We start from the raw sequence: 13,521 nt of genomic DNA, 5'->3' as shown, positions 1-13,521 counted from the left end.
AAGCATCAATATGTATTGCCCTGTATGGTTTTATTTTTAGTCCAAAAGTGTGAAAAACCAAGATTAAATGCAAAATTTAGACTCTTGGTTGGGAGTTTCCTTCATTTTCCCTTTTGAGAAGGAGTTTTATCAAGTCTGATGTATTAATGCACCCACAGAACCCTTTGTTGAAAGTATCAATATTTATTGCCGTGTATTTTCTGTGTCAATATGTATCGTTCACAATAGAATCCTTTATTGAATGTATCAGTGGTATTTGTATGTATTAGTCTTCTCACATTGTATCGGCTGATATGCTATGACTCTATCCAAGGCAATCTTTTTGGAAAAGAGATATATTGGTACATAGCGTGTTGTGACTGATACTTGTGTGCATCAACCCATATAAGAACGGAATCATGCTCTATAGGATTTGAACCTACGACCTCGGGTTTTGGAGACCCGTGTTCTACCAAACTGAACTAAGACCGCTTTCTTATCACAATAAAACTGTAAAGAAAAGGATTCTTTTTTCCCAATACACCTTGCGTGCATATAGTATCATCTAATGAAAGGTTATCTATGGCCAATTTTAATTGGCCTCAAATAATCCATCATTATTGCCCAAAGGAGAAGTAATAGGTAGGGATGATAGGATTTGAACCCGTGACATTTTGTACCCAAAACAAACGCACTACCAAGCTGCACTACATCCCTTTTTATTCATCTACCGCATCATTGTAGAGAATCCCTGTCTTGTTTTCCACATTGTTATTTTTTCTTTTCTCCATTGCTATAGAGTTTCTCTTGTGATCTTTTTTTTTTGGTCTCATCTAAAATATCAATAATTAATTGAATAATAATAGCAAAGGTTTAGAAGACCTTTGTCCTATCCATTAGACAATGGACGCTTTTCATTCTTTTTTCTTTCCTTTTGCATTTTTCCTTTCCTATCTCCTGTTAAAAAAAAAAAAAAAACCAAAGAATTGAAGTGTATGTGATGTGAGAGAATTAAGGGAATAAAGATATGTATTAAAATCAATGATGCATTGTATTATGTACAATTAATATGGAGTGGGTAGCGGGATTTGAACCCGCATCGTTAGCTTGGAAGGCTAGGGGTTATAGTCAACGTTGATTCATGAATTTGAACGTCTCTAATTCAAAATCGAACTTGAAACTTTGATTTCATTCGGCTCCTTTATGGAAGATGGATAGATTGCCTGATCTAAGGCGTCAATGATATTTAAAAAAAAAATAAAATTAGATCCATAACATTTGTGTTAGCTTTTTTGTCTGAATGCATCCAAAACAACTTGCTTTCTTGATGATCCTTCTAGATTAGAACAATCCTTCTACTTCTAGTTACTTCGTTTTCTATTTCTACTTCTAGTTGAGAGAATCCCGAGGAAAAGGATTTTCTTTCCACCGAGCTGAAACAATATGTCGATAACTCTAGTAAACTGAAATCATCGTTTAATAGCTATTTGGCTTCAATCTCCTCTCTACAAACTCAAAAATGGAAGATTTAGTTATGATTAGAAATAAACTTTTCTATCTTCATCCATGGATCTTTTTCTCATTCAATTGGAAGTCTTGATCCAATTCAAACGAAATTATTTAGTGTTACCTTTGTTGCATGCAAACATGCACAACCACATTTTTAGCCTGTACTTTTATTCCATACTTCCTCGGTGGCCCGCCATCTGTCTCTATGATCTGCTTGCCTATATTAAGATAACATTGTACATTGGCCTCTCTGTTTCTATGTACAGATGTAGGCAATGTTGCTGGAGACTTTCTTGCTCGCCCTTTCAAATTAATATATTTCAATAATTTTCTACAGACAATTAGATATTTCCTTGGTATTTTTAGATACTTAAAACTTCCCAAGTTTTTATTGGATTATTTTTTCCCCCTTAGTATTCTAATTGTCAGACTGGGCTCTTGTTGTTAGTATATTTACATTTGATCCTGGGAATAGTTGTTGTTTGCTGGCCTTGCATATGCATTCATACTGGTGAGGAAAATTGTGGATTGCTCTTAGGTGGACACCTATCTCAATCTCGTTAAATTGAGCATATTATGACCATCTTTGTTATGTATCTGTTTTAGTTATTTGTTTCTTTCATTTGCTTTCACTTGTCTCAGTTCAGTCGCTGAGAGTGAGCTACCTAGAGTGTAAAATTGAATTGTCTCTCCAATTTAGTGGGCTCTAATTGATTTCTTCTACTTACTAAATGTTGTCTTCTGGTTCTCATTTCTAATTTTAGGCATTTGAGGGATTTTTTTAATCCAAGTGCTTGGAGGAATTTCTTTGGAGATTGAAGAGTAGGGGTTAAAGGAATGCATGGACATACCTCAGTATCTGCTGTCTTAGTAAATGCCGAAGTGGATTCCATGGGAGGGGTCATTGATGGTGGAATAGGTATTAATAGCAAATCCTCTCCACGCCATGCAGCAATTGAGAAGGCTCAAGCAGAGTTGAGGTGACACCTATCTTCAATTGAAACTCCCCCAACCCACCCCCCCCCCCCCCCCCAAAAAAAAAAAAAAAAGGTGGAAGAAAGAACTATCTTCATGATTCTAGGAATCAGTATCAATTGGGCAGATTGTCTGTCTGATCTGGATTAGGATCAGCTGTATATCTGATCCACCATACTGATACCTAATTCCTTCCTTACATTCTTTTCTTCTTCTGATTCTTCAAAGTAAAGCAGAAAGCCTATAATTTTATTGCTTACAGGCAGGAGTATGATGTTCGGGAGGAACGCAGAAAAGAGCTAGAGTTTCTTGAGAAAGTATGTTTCATTGTGCCTTTTTTACCTCCTGAAATTTTATTGCCTTTGCAATTGGGTGGTTTGAAACTCTTTTTATCTCAGGGTGGTAATCCTTTGGATTTTAAACTCAGACCTACAACCTCAATCAGTGTTCAGTCTACTTCTTTTACAGATCAGCCTACTGAGCAGCTTGTGACAAGGTGTGGTCTTTTTGTTAAAGCTGTATTTCTATTGACTAGCTACTGAAGGTGTGCATTTTGATGTATCTGTTGTCTTATTTTGATTTCGCAGTGAAGCAAAGGGTAGCTTTGCATTGGCTGCCTCACCTCATGGAGATTCTGTTGAAAGTAGCGGCAGGCCTGGGGTTCCTTCAACCCGTGAGCCAAATAGTGGTGATAATCTCTTACTTTTTGATAGTGAAAGTCATCCACATGAGGGCAAAAGAAATTTTAAACAGACTGGCAGAAGAAGTAACCTTTCTCCATCAGAACATTCCTCTCGGTTAGATGGGAATCACAAGGCAAAGGAGTCTGAAGACTCGGTCATATTCCGCCTTGTGAAAAGTCAAGCATACGCTCGAAGGAACAGATCCAGATCAAGTCGTGAGAGTGCTCATGCATGCTCAGCTGATGTAGTTCCACCTGCTGATGGCAATGGATCTTCAGGTTTATTTGCTGCTCGCCATGGTTCAAGGGATGCAAAGGGATCACTAAGTGAAGCAAAGGCTCAGAACGACCACATTGTGTCTTCCATTTCTAATTCAAAATCAACAGGTCCAAATGGCAGTTTGGTTAGTAAAATTCCAGCTTCTGCTACTCAGGTGGACGTGCAATTGGATGCTCTGCAGGCTTGTACAACAGCTACAGGCCTGCCAAAAACTGGTGTGCCTGAAATGCCTGAAGTTTTGGCTTCCAAAGACCTGCAGAATGGCAATGATAATGCAAAACTGCCAGTGGGTGACAATAAGGTTGCTCCTGATCTGGATAAGCAGGGAGGTGAAGCTGGTCTTAATTTGAAGTCTTCCACAGTTACTGCAAATGCAGAGGATGATCAAGTTATTGGTGAGCTTAGTGGGTTCAACACTCCAAATGGAGATGAAAAAGACACGCCAAATGAAGATCAAAATGGAATTACAGCTTTGAGCACTAAGGGGCTAGACTCAGAATCCTCCAGCACTCAAGTTGCCCATAGCTTAGAAGGGAATGCAGCTAGTGATTCTCATCTGAAACAAGTTCATGCTAATGTAAGTTCTGAAGAACAGAAGTCAATTGAAGAAAGTCTTGCTATTGCTGATGCTGATGCAGCCAAACAAAATAGTGAGAATAAAGATGTTGATGATCTTTTTGTGGGTATTGATATTCATGATTCTGTTCAGCAAAATCTGAGCAACAGTGCCTCTAATGTCAAATTTGAGGAGGAAATATGCGACAATAGAACTGACTTGCAATATGAGGGAAGATCTTCTAATAACATCGAAAGGACGGAACTGAGAGACATTGTTGGTTCAAAAACAGAGAATAAACTAGGTCATTCATTGGGTGATAATTCCAGTTTGAAAAAGGCAGCTTGCTCTCCTCAAGGTGGACCTTCAAGCACTGCTGTTTCCTCCAATTGTGACCTTCCAGATTCCACTCCTCCTGGTAGAGGCCTTGTGGCTGCCTCGGATTCTCAAACTTGTGATGGGAACCAGCTAAAAGTGTTGAACGAGGAGCATGAAAATTTTATTCTGAAAGAGGCACAGACAATAAAAGTAATTTCTGATGCATCTGTATTCTACATGCTAGTTTTGGTCCTTTCTTCCTGATTCGGGAGTACTGTTTCCTTTTCTGTTAATATAATAAAGTTTCTTTTGGAAGTCAACAATCTGATTCATTCTGGTGAACAGGCCAAACGTAAGAGGATTTCTGAGCTATGTGTAGCGGATTTACCTTCTGAATACCGATGCAAATCTCATTGGGACTTTGTCATCGAGGAAATGACATGGTTGGCAAATGACTTCATGCAGGTATGCATTTAAAAAAAAGAAGGAAAAAAAAAAAAAGAAAAGGAAAAAAAAGATAGAAAGAAAGAAAGAAAAGAAAAAGGAAAACCTATTTGGGGGGAAAGAACTAGATCTTCCTAATTCTTTCTTCGTGTCCCCCCTTTTTATATTGTAAATCACGTTTCATTCAGTTGAGTAGGCATGTAAACATTTTCATTCTAGGGAAGATTTTGTTTTTTTGGTATATGGATTAAAGGGCGAACCTGGTGCCGAAGGCTTCTGCAAAAGCCGGATCTGGTGGGGCAATTTTTCTATGCAGCCGTACCTCAGCAATTTTTGCTGAGAGGCTGTTTCAATACCTTGACCTCAGGCTACAATTTTGGTCCACCAACCATTGCGCCAAGGCCTGCCCCTTGTGAGATGTGGGTGTTGGCCTATGGCCTTCCTCATTTTATTGTTAGTGTACATTTTTGTGGTCATTAGGTCTTTCCCTTTTATTATTATATAACAGAACTGTTATTCATCTATGGTTTTTTTGACCATTTTTATTTAGATTTTTGGAGTTAGGTGTGTTTCTTATCACTCTGATTTGGCAGAATTAACGTAATTTACATATTGACTGTCAATAGGAGCGCATTTGGAAGATAACTGCTGCCACCCATTTGTGTCATTTGGTTGCATCTACTGGTCGGCTTAGGTTTGATGAACAGAATCTATGTCAGAAGCAAAAAAAAGTAGCTCACATCTTGGCAAAGGCTGTCATGCAGTTCTGGCGTTCAGCTGAGACATTTGTAAGCAGTAACGAGTCAGATGTTGGGCTTCATGAATGGAAGTCAGCTTTAGTTGGGACAGCTGTTAATGTGGATATAGCAACTGAAGACCGCATTGGAGAACCTAATATGGTGCTGGTTTGCTTTTGCCAATTCTATTTGATGCTGATGGTTCTATATTGTCATTTTGGTTGTTTATGTATTTAGTTTCTTTTAAGGAATTGTCATATTTGTAGCTCCCTTATGCTTTCTATTTGTAGTTGTTATGACTGTTCACTTGCTATGGCTTCGTCTCATATTTAATATGATGTCAATATATGGTGATTTGATGATATATTTTAGAAGAGAGAGAAAAAGTAATAGACTGCATTGCACCAGATAACTGCAGTCCAGAATGAAGATGACATCGAGAAAAAGCACAGTGGGCAGTGACTACAGAAAGCTTGAAAATCTGCAACCCCAATCCTACTGCTTCTTACTATTCCTAATCTTGAAATGTAGCACAATTTATAATGAATCAAATAAGCTGGTGATCGTGCATAATTCCAGACTAGGGAAAAGAAGCAGACCAGTTTGTCCTCTGTCGTGTGGTCTGGTCCTACTTTGAACTAGTTTTCTAGTTTATCCAGATCCTGCAGTTCAGTTCTGTTTAAGCAAGGAACTATTGGTCATGGCTCTGTTATTCATTTAATTTATAAATTTATAATTGTGTTTCCAGCAGTTGTGACCAAATGGTCATGGGTTCGATTCTGGAAACAGCCTCTTTGTAACAGGGTAAGGCTGTCTATATTATGACCCTCTCCAGACCTGTAGTGGTGGGAGCCCCATGTACTGGCTATGCCTCTTATTATGTTGCTAGTAGTCTGGCTTGAATAGGTTATAGCTTATTCCTTTCAACCTCAGCTTATATCCCCTTCTATTGTTCAGTATTGGTTCATTCCTTTATTTTATTTAATTTTTCCTGGGTGGTTTTTTTTTTTTTTTTTGGGGGGGGGGGGAGGTCTGTCTAGCAGTTTCTATATCAAAGGTATGTAAAAGGCTGTAGCCCTGCTGTTGAGTTCTTGATGAAAGGCTTTGGTTGCTACCATGGGCTGTGGATCTCAGGCTTATTATAGTGCGGGTTAAAGAGTATCACTTTTGTGGACCTACAAGTGGATTGCTATTAATTCAGTAGTAGTTTTTTGCTTAAGATTCAGCAGGTTAATCTTGTGGAATCCTGATCATTATCCTCTCTTATCTCCAATTGAAACAGGTAAGATCTGAAGTATTGTCTAACCCTTTGTATGGTTCTCTGATTCTACTCTGATGATTTAACTGCTATTCTGTCACTAATTTCAGTTTGCTTTTCAAACTATAAACTTGCCTTTCCGTTTTGGTTACCATGGCTTCTATTATAATAGCAAAAGCTCGGCCTTGACAAAGAAAAAAGATGGGAAAACTCAGCTACATGGTTTCACATGGATCCTTGCCATCCAAAAAGCTTTATTTGAGGCCATACTTGTTAAAACACCCAAGCTATGCAGTTTATTTTTTGCAGCCTCATCTATTGTCATTTTTAGGCCTAGCCCTAGCTCTGCTTGTGCCTTCAACTGGGATCATATCACTCATCCTTTCTGGGGAATCCCCTGCCTCTATTGCAAATGTCTGGACAACCTCAGACAACATTCTCTGAGCTTGTCATTGATTGGGGCAACTTCCGAAGCAGCTCTGATGCATTTGTTCCTCACTTTATACATCCATCCTAGCATCCTTTTTTGGCAGTATGAAGCTTCACTATATGAGACATCTTAACTGCCCAACGTTTCATACCATGTACGTGTACTCCATAAGTGGTTGGACAACAGTCCTGTAGAACTTTCCTTCAAGCTTTAATTGAGTGTGGCTGTCACACAGTACTGTTGTTGCGTATCTCCACATCATCCATTGCTTCTATGATGTTTCTGAATTTACCGTTTCCTGAATCTGATTTGCTTTTCTAAGGTTTGGTTTGTTTGGTGAAACCCATTTATGTCCAATTTTTAAATCTCAGTTCCCATCAGTTTCTGATTTCTAAATCCCTCTCAGCTCTACTTTCTAAGTGCCCATTTGATAATGTTACTGTTCCCTGTTTCTGGTACTATTCTGTGCTAGTCAAACAACAAATGGAATCTTCCATTTGGTGCAATATCCAGTTGCTTCTATTTGTCATGAAACAGATTGGGTCTCTTTCTTTTGTCAGTAATAAGTTTTTTCAAGGCAATGTCCAGTTGCTTCTATTTGTCAATGAAACAGATTGGGTCTCTTTCTTGTGTCAGTAAGAAGTTTTTTCAAGCACACAGTACCCTATTGGGAGAGTTACTTGATCCTGGTCTTCAGTTTAATGAGATATTCCTGTGAGCAGGCATCTCCCCTCTCTCCTATCAAATGACAATATGTTAAATCCTGCAGTTCCATGAATCCACTTTAGTGCGACTGAATGAACTGTAGATGCCACCTCTTACCCTGTAGTTGCTGTCACAATTAGTAGTGTCTCTACCCAATGGTTTTTTACTTGCAGAAGGATTGATTAGATGTGAGGCCCTTTGTTGATGAATTTTTCTTTTGGGGGGGGGGGGTTGGATTAGGGTTCCTCTAAGTTTCTTTTATGATTACTAATGCAAGGGATCTGAATTTTGAAAACACTGCTTGTTATCTTAACAAAGAAGCAGTTTAGCATATTTTAAGTGTCTGCTACTTGTATGAAATATCATTATTAGTCCTATCTGCAACTTCATAACAAGTGCTCTGTTGAGAATTGCACACAGTCCAAGGCTGCTGCCTTGGTGCGTAAGCCTTGGACAGCCTTGGTTTGCTCATGAGTTGCCTATTTTCATTTCTTGGAAAAGGTTTCTTAGTGATCAAGGTTTAGGAGAATTAGAAAGTATAGTTTCTATTTTCAAGTTCTTTTTAATTTCATATATTTTACTTTTTGGTTCTTTCTATTTTGGACAGATTCATGAGTCCATGAGATATATTTTTCTTTATTTTTTTTAGAGGGCAGAGATGGCTTGCTTCTCAAGTTGTAATCTAGACTCTTGAGTTCTATAAATAAGAGGCGGTGATACGAGGAGTCTTTTGCTGGAATCATAGACCCTTGCTGCTGTGATTTTTCCTCATCTTCTCTTCTCTTCTCTTCATCTTCTTTGTTCTCTTCATTAGTTAAGCTACTGTTTAGATTAATAAAAGCTTGATTACTAACATGGTATCAGAGCAGATTTTAATCAAAACAGTGCTGTTCCCAGCTTTTCTTCTAAAGTTCTTTTTTGTGTTCTGTTTTCCTTGGTGCGCAGCCACCTAATGCTGCAGTTAACATACTGTTAGATCGGGTATTCATGTGAACTGATCTCTTCTACTTATTACCCTACTTTTTAAGGTTCCAAAACTTAAGAGTACATCTTGGTTTTTACCCTCGTTCGTCAGCCTTTATTTCTGCACTTTGCAGATCCTTTTTCTTCCCATTTGGCCTGAATCCTGCAGAATTTCTATTTCTATTTTTTACTTCAAGTTTTGGGATACTGGTTCAAGCTTCTACCTTACTGGTTGTGTGACATCTACCTTAGTTCTAATGTCTTCGATTACTACTAATTCGACTACTAGTACTGCTGAATCCAAGGGATCAAAAGTTGATCCGGTGAATGTTCAGATTACTTCCATCAAACTCAAAGGTGGTTCTAATTATTTGCTTTGGTCCCAAGCTGTTTGTGTTTATATGCTTGCAAAAGGTAAGCTTAAGTTTAATGAGGCTGAACCTTCTACTGAGACTGACAAATCCTGCTCTAGTTGGACCCTTGATGATGCAATCATCAAAATTTGGGTGTGGAATAGCATGGAACCCAACATAGCAACCAATGTTATGTTCCACAAGACTACCGAGAGAATATGGGATGATTTGCAAGAAACCTATTCCTAGGCAAAAAATATAACTCAGATTTATAGTGTTTATGAAAAGTTATTTCAATTTCAGCTAGTTGACAAATCTCTACAGGATTATGACAACTCCTTTAAGGGCATGATGGAGGAGTTGAATGTCTTTAACCTCGCACTTATAGATATAGAGAAGCTTAAGGCACAATGGAGTGAGTTTTTTGTGTCTAAACTTTTTGCAAGATTGAGCCTTGAACTGAAATCTGTCAAAGGACATCTTCTAGCTGGTGAGCATGTCCCCAAACTCAACGATGCAATTCTAGACTTCAACGGATTACTTTACCTGAATGGAGTTCTTTTGGAAATATTACTGTAAGTGTGCCTTGATTGTATTGATAGCCCTAGCATCGCTATCTGAAAGAATAATATCATGAGCATAAACTGCCATAATGACAATACTACCACCCTGTCGTCTAATGAAAATAGAATTATCAGAAGAACACTAGACAAATCTAAATGATTCCACTGTCTTGATAAATTTATTAAATCAAGCCCATGGAGATTGTTTGAGTCTATAGAATCATATATTGCTTTATAAAGCCTACAGACATGAGCATTGTCATTTACCTCCCAGCTTTCGTTGTCTTGCCCTTTCTCTATCTGTCATTCGTGTTCCAACCAATCAGAATGAGTCCTTAAAAACCCTGGTTGGAAAGCTGCTATGGATGTAGAAATAGATGCTTTACAATCTTGTCGTACATGGTCTTTGATAGACTTATCTCATGGAAAAGATGTGGTCCGTTGCTGGTAGGTGTATACTGTTAAATGTCATTCGGATGGTACGGTTGAACGGCTCAAGGCTCGCTTGGTGGCTGAGGGCTATACACGAACATATGGTGTTGACTATTTTGAGACTTTTTCTCCTATGGCTAGATTTAATTCAGTCGATGCGTTGATTTCTTTAGCTGTAAATTATGATTGGCCTCTTTTCCAGTTTGACATAAAAAAATGCTTTCTTGTATGGTGATCTTATTTAAGAGGTTTATATGGAGCAACCTCCAAGTTTGTTGCTTAGGGGAGGACAATGCTCATGTTTGGAGGCTTCAAAAAGCAATTTATGGACTCAAACAGTCTTCACGAGCTTGGTTTGAGAAATTTTGCAAGACTGGAATTGTTTGGATTTGTTGAGTGTTATTCTGATAATTCTATTTTTGTTAGATGATAGGGTGATAGTGTTATCATTGTGGCAGTTTACATTGATATTATTCTTTCATGCAGTGATGTTGGGACTATCAATACAATCAAGGTAAACTTACAGAAAGATTTTCAGACCGAAGACTTGGGTAATCTTTATTATTTCGTGGAAATTGAGGTAATTTGCAGTAGACAAAGGAGTTAGTTTGTCACAAAGAAAATATGTGTTGGATCTCTTGACTGAAACTAGCATATACTTCCCTCTAAACCTATTGGCGTTGCCATTGATCCTCAGTTGAAGTTAGGTTGGATGATGGTGACTTGTTGGATGATATCCATAGTTATAGGAGTCTTATTGGGAAGCTTATTTATCTCTCTGTTACTAGTCCTTATATTTTTTTATTATGTTAGTGTGTTGAGTTAGCTTATACAATCTCTTAGAAAGGCCCATTAGGATGCAACGATGAGAGTACTTCGGTATCTTAAGAATGCGCTCGAAAAAAAAGGCTTATCTATTGACCCAATCGGAGTATGGATTTGGTTGCCTTTTCTGATGCATATTGGGCAGGATCTACGGCTGATTGCTAGTCTACTACAGGTTATTGTACCTTTCTTGATGGAATTCTTGTGACTTGGAGGCACAACCGCGCAAGAAACAATCTACTGTTGCTTGGTCTAGTGCTGAAGCAGAGAATAAAGCCATGGCCCACACTGTTGCCGAATTGATGTGGCTTTGTTCCTTGTTGGATGAAATGGGATTTCCAATATCCACCCCTATGAAGATGTTTTGTGATAATTAGGCTGCTACTTATATTGCTAGCAATCCAGTATTCCATGAGAGGACGAAGCATATAGAGGTGGACTGTCACTTTATTCGTGATGCAGTCAAGAAGAAGATTATTAAGACTCCCTTTATGAGTTCTGCTGACTAGTTAGCTGAGTTGTCACTAAAGCACTGTTTAGGCCTACTTTCTGTCTATCTATTGCAAGTTGGGCATTGGAGACTTGTATGCTCTAGCTTGAGGGGGAGTGTTGAGAATTGCACATTGACCAAGGCTGCTGCCTTGGTGCGCAAGCCATGGACAGCCTTGGTTTGCTCATGAGTTGCTTACTTTACTTTCTTGGAAAATGTTCCTTAGTGGTCAAGGTTTAGGACAATTAGAAAGTATTGTTTCTATTTTCAGCAAAGTTTCTATTTCCAAGTTCTTTCTAATTTCATATACTTTCCTTTTTGGTTCTTTCTATTTTGGACAGATTCATGAGTCCATGAGATGTTTTTTTCTTTCCTTTTTTAGAGGGCAAGATGGCTTGCATCTGAAGTTGTAATCTAGACTTTTGAGTTCTATAAATAAGAGGCTGCGATTCTAGGATTCCTTGGCTAGAATCACAGATCCTTGCTGTGTGATTTTTCCTTATCTTCTTTTCTCTGTTCTCTTCATTAGTTCAGCTACTGTTTTAGATTAATAAAGGCTTGATTTCTAACTTGCTCACTGTATTGAGCTATTAGCTAATCATCCTATGCTGCCCCATGTGGATGCTGAATTGAGGCATAAGAGGTGTCACCTTTGGCTTTAAAAGGACCCTTGAGAAGGATTTACAGATATGAATGACAAGCTTTCTAGTTACAATTGAGCCTCCTATTTGCTGGAATTTGGTATTTAATGTCCACGTGTCAATTAACATTTTAAGCCAGATGCTCTATTATCTTGGTGGTGCTTCTAAGTTAAGTGGGAGTAACAGTAACACTCCTGTTACAAAGGCCTGGCTTTTTACTTTTACATTTTTTTATAGGCAGGCCCCAGCGAGAGTTGAACCAAATCAACCAATGACCTCTTAATTGTTTGGTGTCGCTTCTTGCCAACTGAGCCTACTTCTGAGTGTTACAAGTGACTAGCATCCTTGCTGTCCTTTGATCCTGTGGCAGCCTTTCACTAAATGAGTCTGTCCATAGAATGCCTTGAAATTGCTTTAGTCAGCTGGAATCTCTCAATGTGCATGATTCCCTCAAGACTTCCTTGGACCTGATCTTGAAAGATACATCAATTCCTTTGAAAAATATTCCTACAAAAGTGGAAAGTATGGAGAAATTCCACAACCTCCTTCTATTTACTCTTAAGAAGTCATGATAGTTGTCCATTACATTTTTGCTTGCCTCATAATTTATCCAATATAGGAGAAATGGAAAAACAAGTGGTTCAAATAGTCATATGTAGCATGTAGAACTAAAAAGAAAAATCTTTCATAAAAGCTATGTGATGTGCTAGAAGAATCTTGTCCTTGACTGTCACTAAAATTTAGGGAAATGTGGAAGGAATCAACATTTCAAAATCTTCTCTGATAAGGACAATTGGCTCTTTAAAGTTGATTGTAGAAAGATTGTGCAGTGAAAAATTGTATTCTGGTTCCACTCAGAGTTTGCCTCCATTAATATGGATTCATATCTTGCAGTATGGTCATTATTTAGTAGCTACGCTGCCATTTTGAGATATTGTTCAGAATCTGTCGTGGTATGATTCAAATGCTTGTTTGTTGGATTTAGTGATTAGCCTTTCAGAAAACATCTGTCTCTCATACGTCAAACCCAATATTTTTCTGTTTTGCCAGGAAACAAGCAAACATTTGAAAGAACAAAATTGTGGCCATAGCCCCCAACTTGCAATTCAGAGATATGCAGTGAGGTTCCTGAAATGTAATAGTTTCCATGATCATCCTCACCAAGCTGAAGCACCAGTGACTCCTGATAGGATATCTGATACTGGCATTCTAGAGCGGGAGGAACATTTTTCAAAAGTATGGGCTTTTATTAGTGTTTCGCTCCCCCACTCCCTCCTGATGCAAATTGAAGATTCATGGATGTTAGATATTTGGAAATGGCTTAGCTGCATTTCCTCCCATTCTGTCTGCTTATTCAATATCAGCTCATTCAGATTACTAT

At 38.3% G+C, this 13,521-nt stretch overlaps 1 protein-coding gene and 1 non-coding gene across 5 annotated transcripts in view; one reads left to right on the top strand and one right to left on the bottom strand.

Annotated features, from left to right (window-relative positions):
• LOC149022993 (chromatin modification-related protein EAF1 B-like) overlaps window positions 1–13,521 on the top strand; it is a 60,956-nt gene that overhangs the window by 15,263 nt on the left and 32,172 nt on the right. For all 4 annotated transcript variants that reach the window (XM_089150877.1, XM_089150875.1, XM_089150873.1 and 1 more), the window contains exons 2-8: window positions 2,253–2,468; window positions 2,726–2,780; window positions 2,862–2,959; window positions 3,051–4,509; window positions 4,645–4,764; window positions 5,370–5,642; window positions 13,191–13,376. In XM_089150877.1, coding sequence (XP_089007003.1) covers window positions 2,326–2,468; window positions 2,726–2,780; window positions 2,862–2,959; window positions 3,051–4,509; window positions 4,645–4,764; window positions 5,370–5,642; window positions 13,191–13,376 — 2,334 coding nt within the window. In that variant the 5' untranslated portion in view covers window positions 2,253–2,325. The remainder of the gene's footprint in view (window positions 1–2,252; window positions 2,469–2,725; window positions 2,781–2,861; window positions 2,960–3,050; window positions 4,510–4,644; window positions 4,765–5,369; window positions 5,643–13,190; window positions 13,377–13,521) is intronic.
• Window positions 398–471, bottom strand: TRNAW-CCA (transfer RNA tryptophan (anticodon CCA)). The gene has a single exon. It is a non-coding gene; the product is annotated as a tRNA-Trp (tRNA).

Source organism: Hakea prostrata, chromosome 3 (assembly GCF_041222555.1).
Source record: "Hakea prostrata isolate BN-2017 chromosome 3, UWA_Hpros_2, whole genome shotgun sequence".
NCBI classification, from domain to species: Eukaryota; Viridiplantae; Streptophyta; class Magnoliopsida; order Proteales; family Proteaceae; genus Hakea; species Hakea prostrata.
Note: the sequence above shows the minus strand (reverse complement) of the source record. Positions and strands in the feature narration are given on the sequence as shown.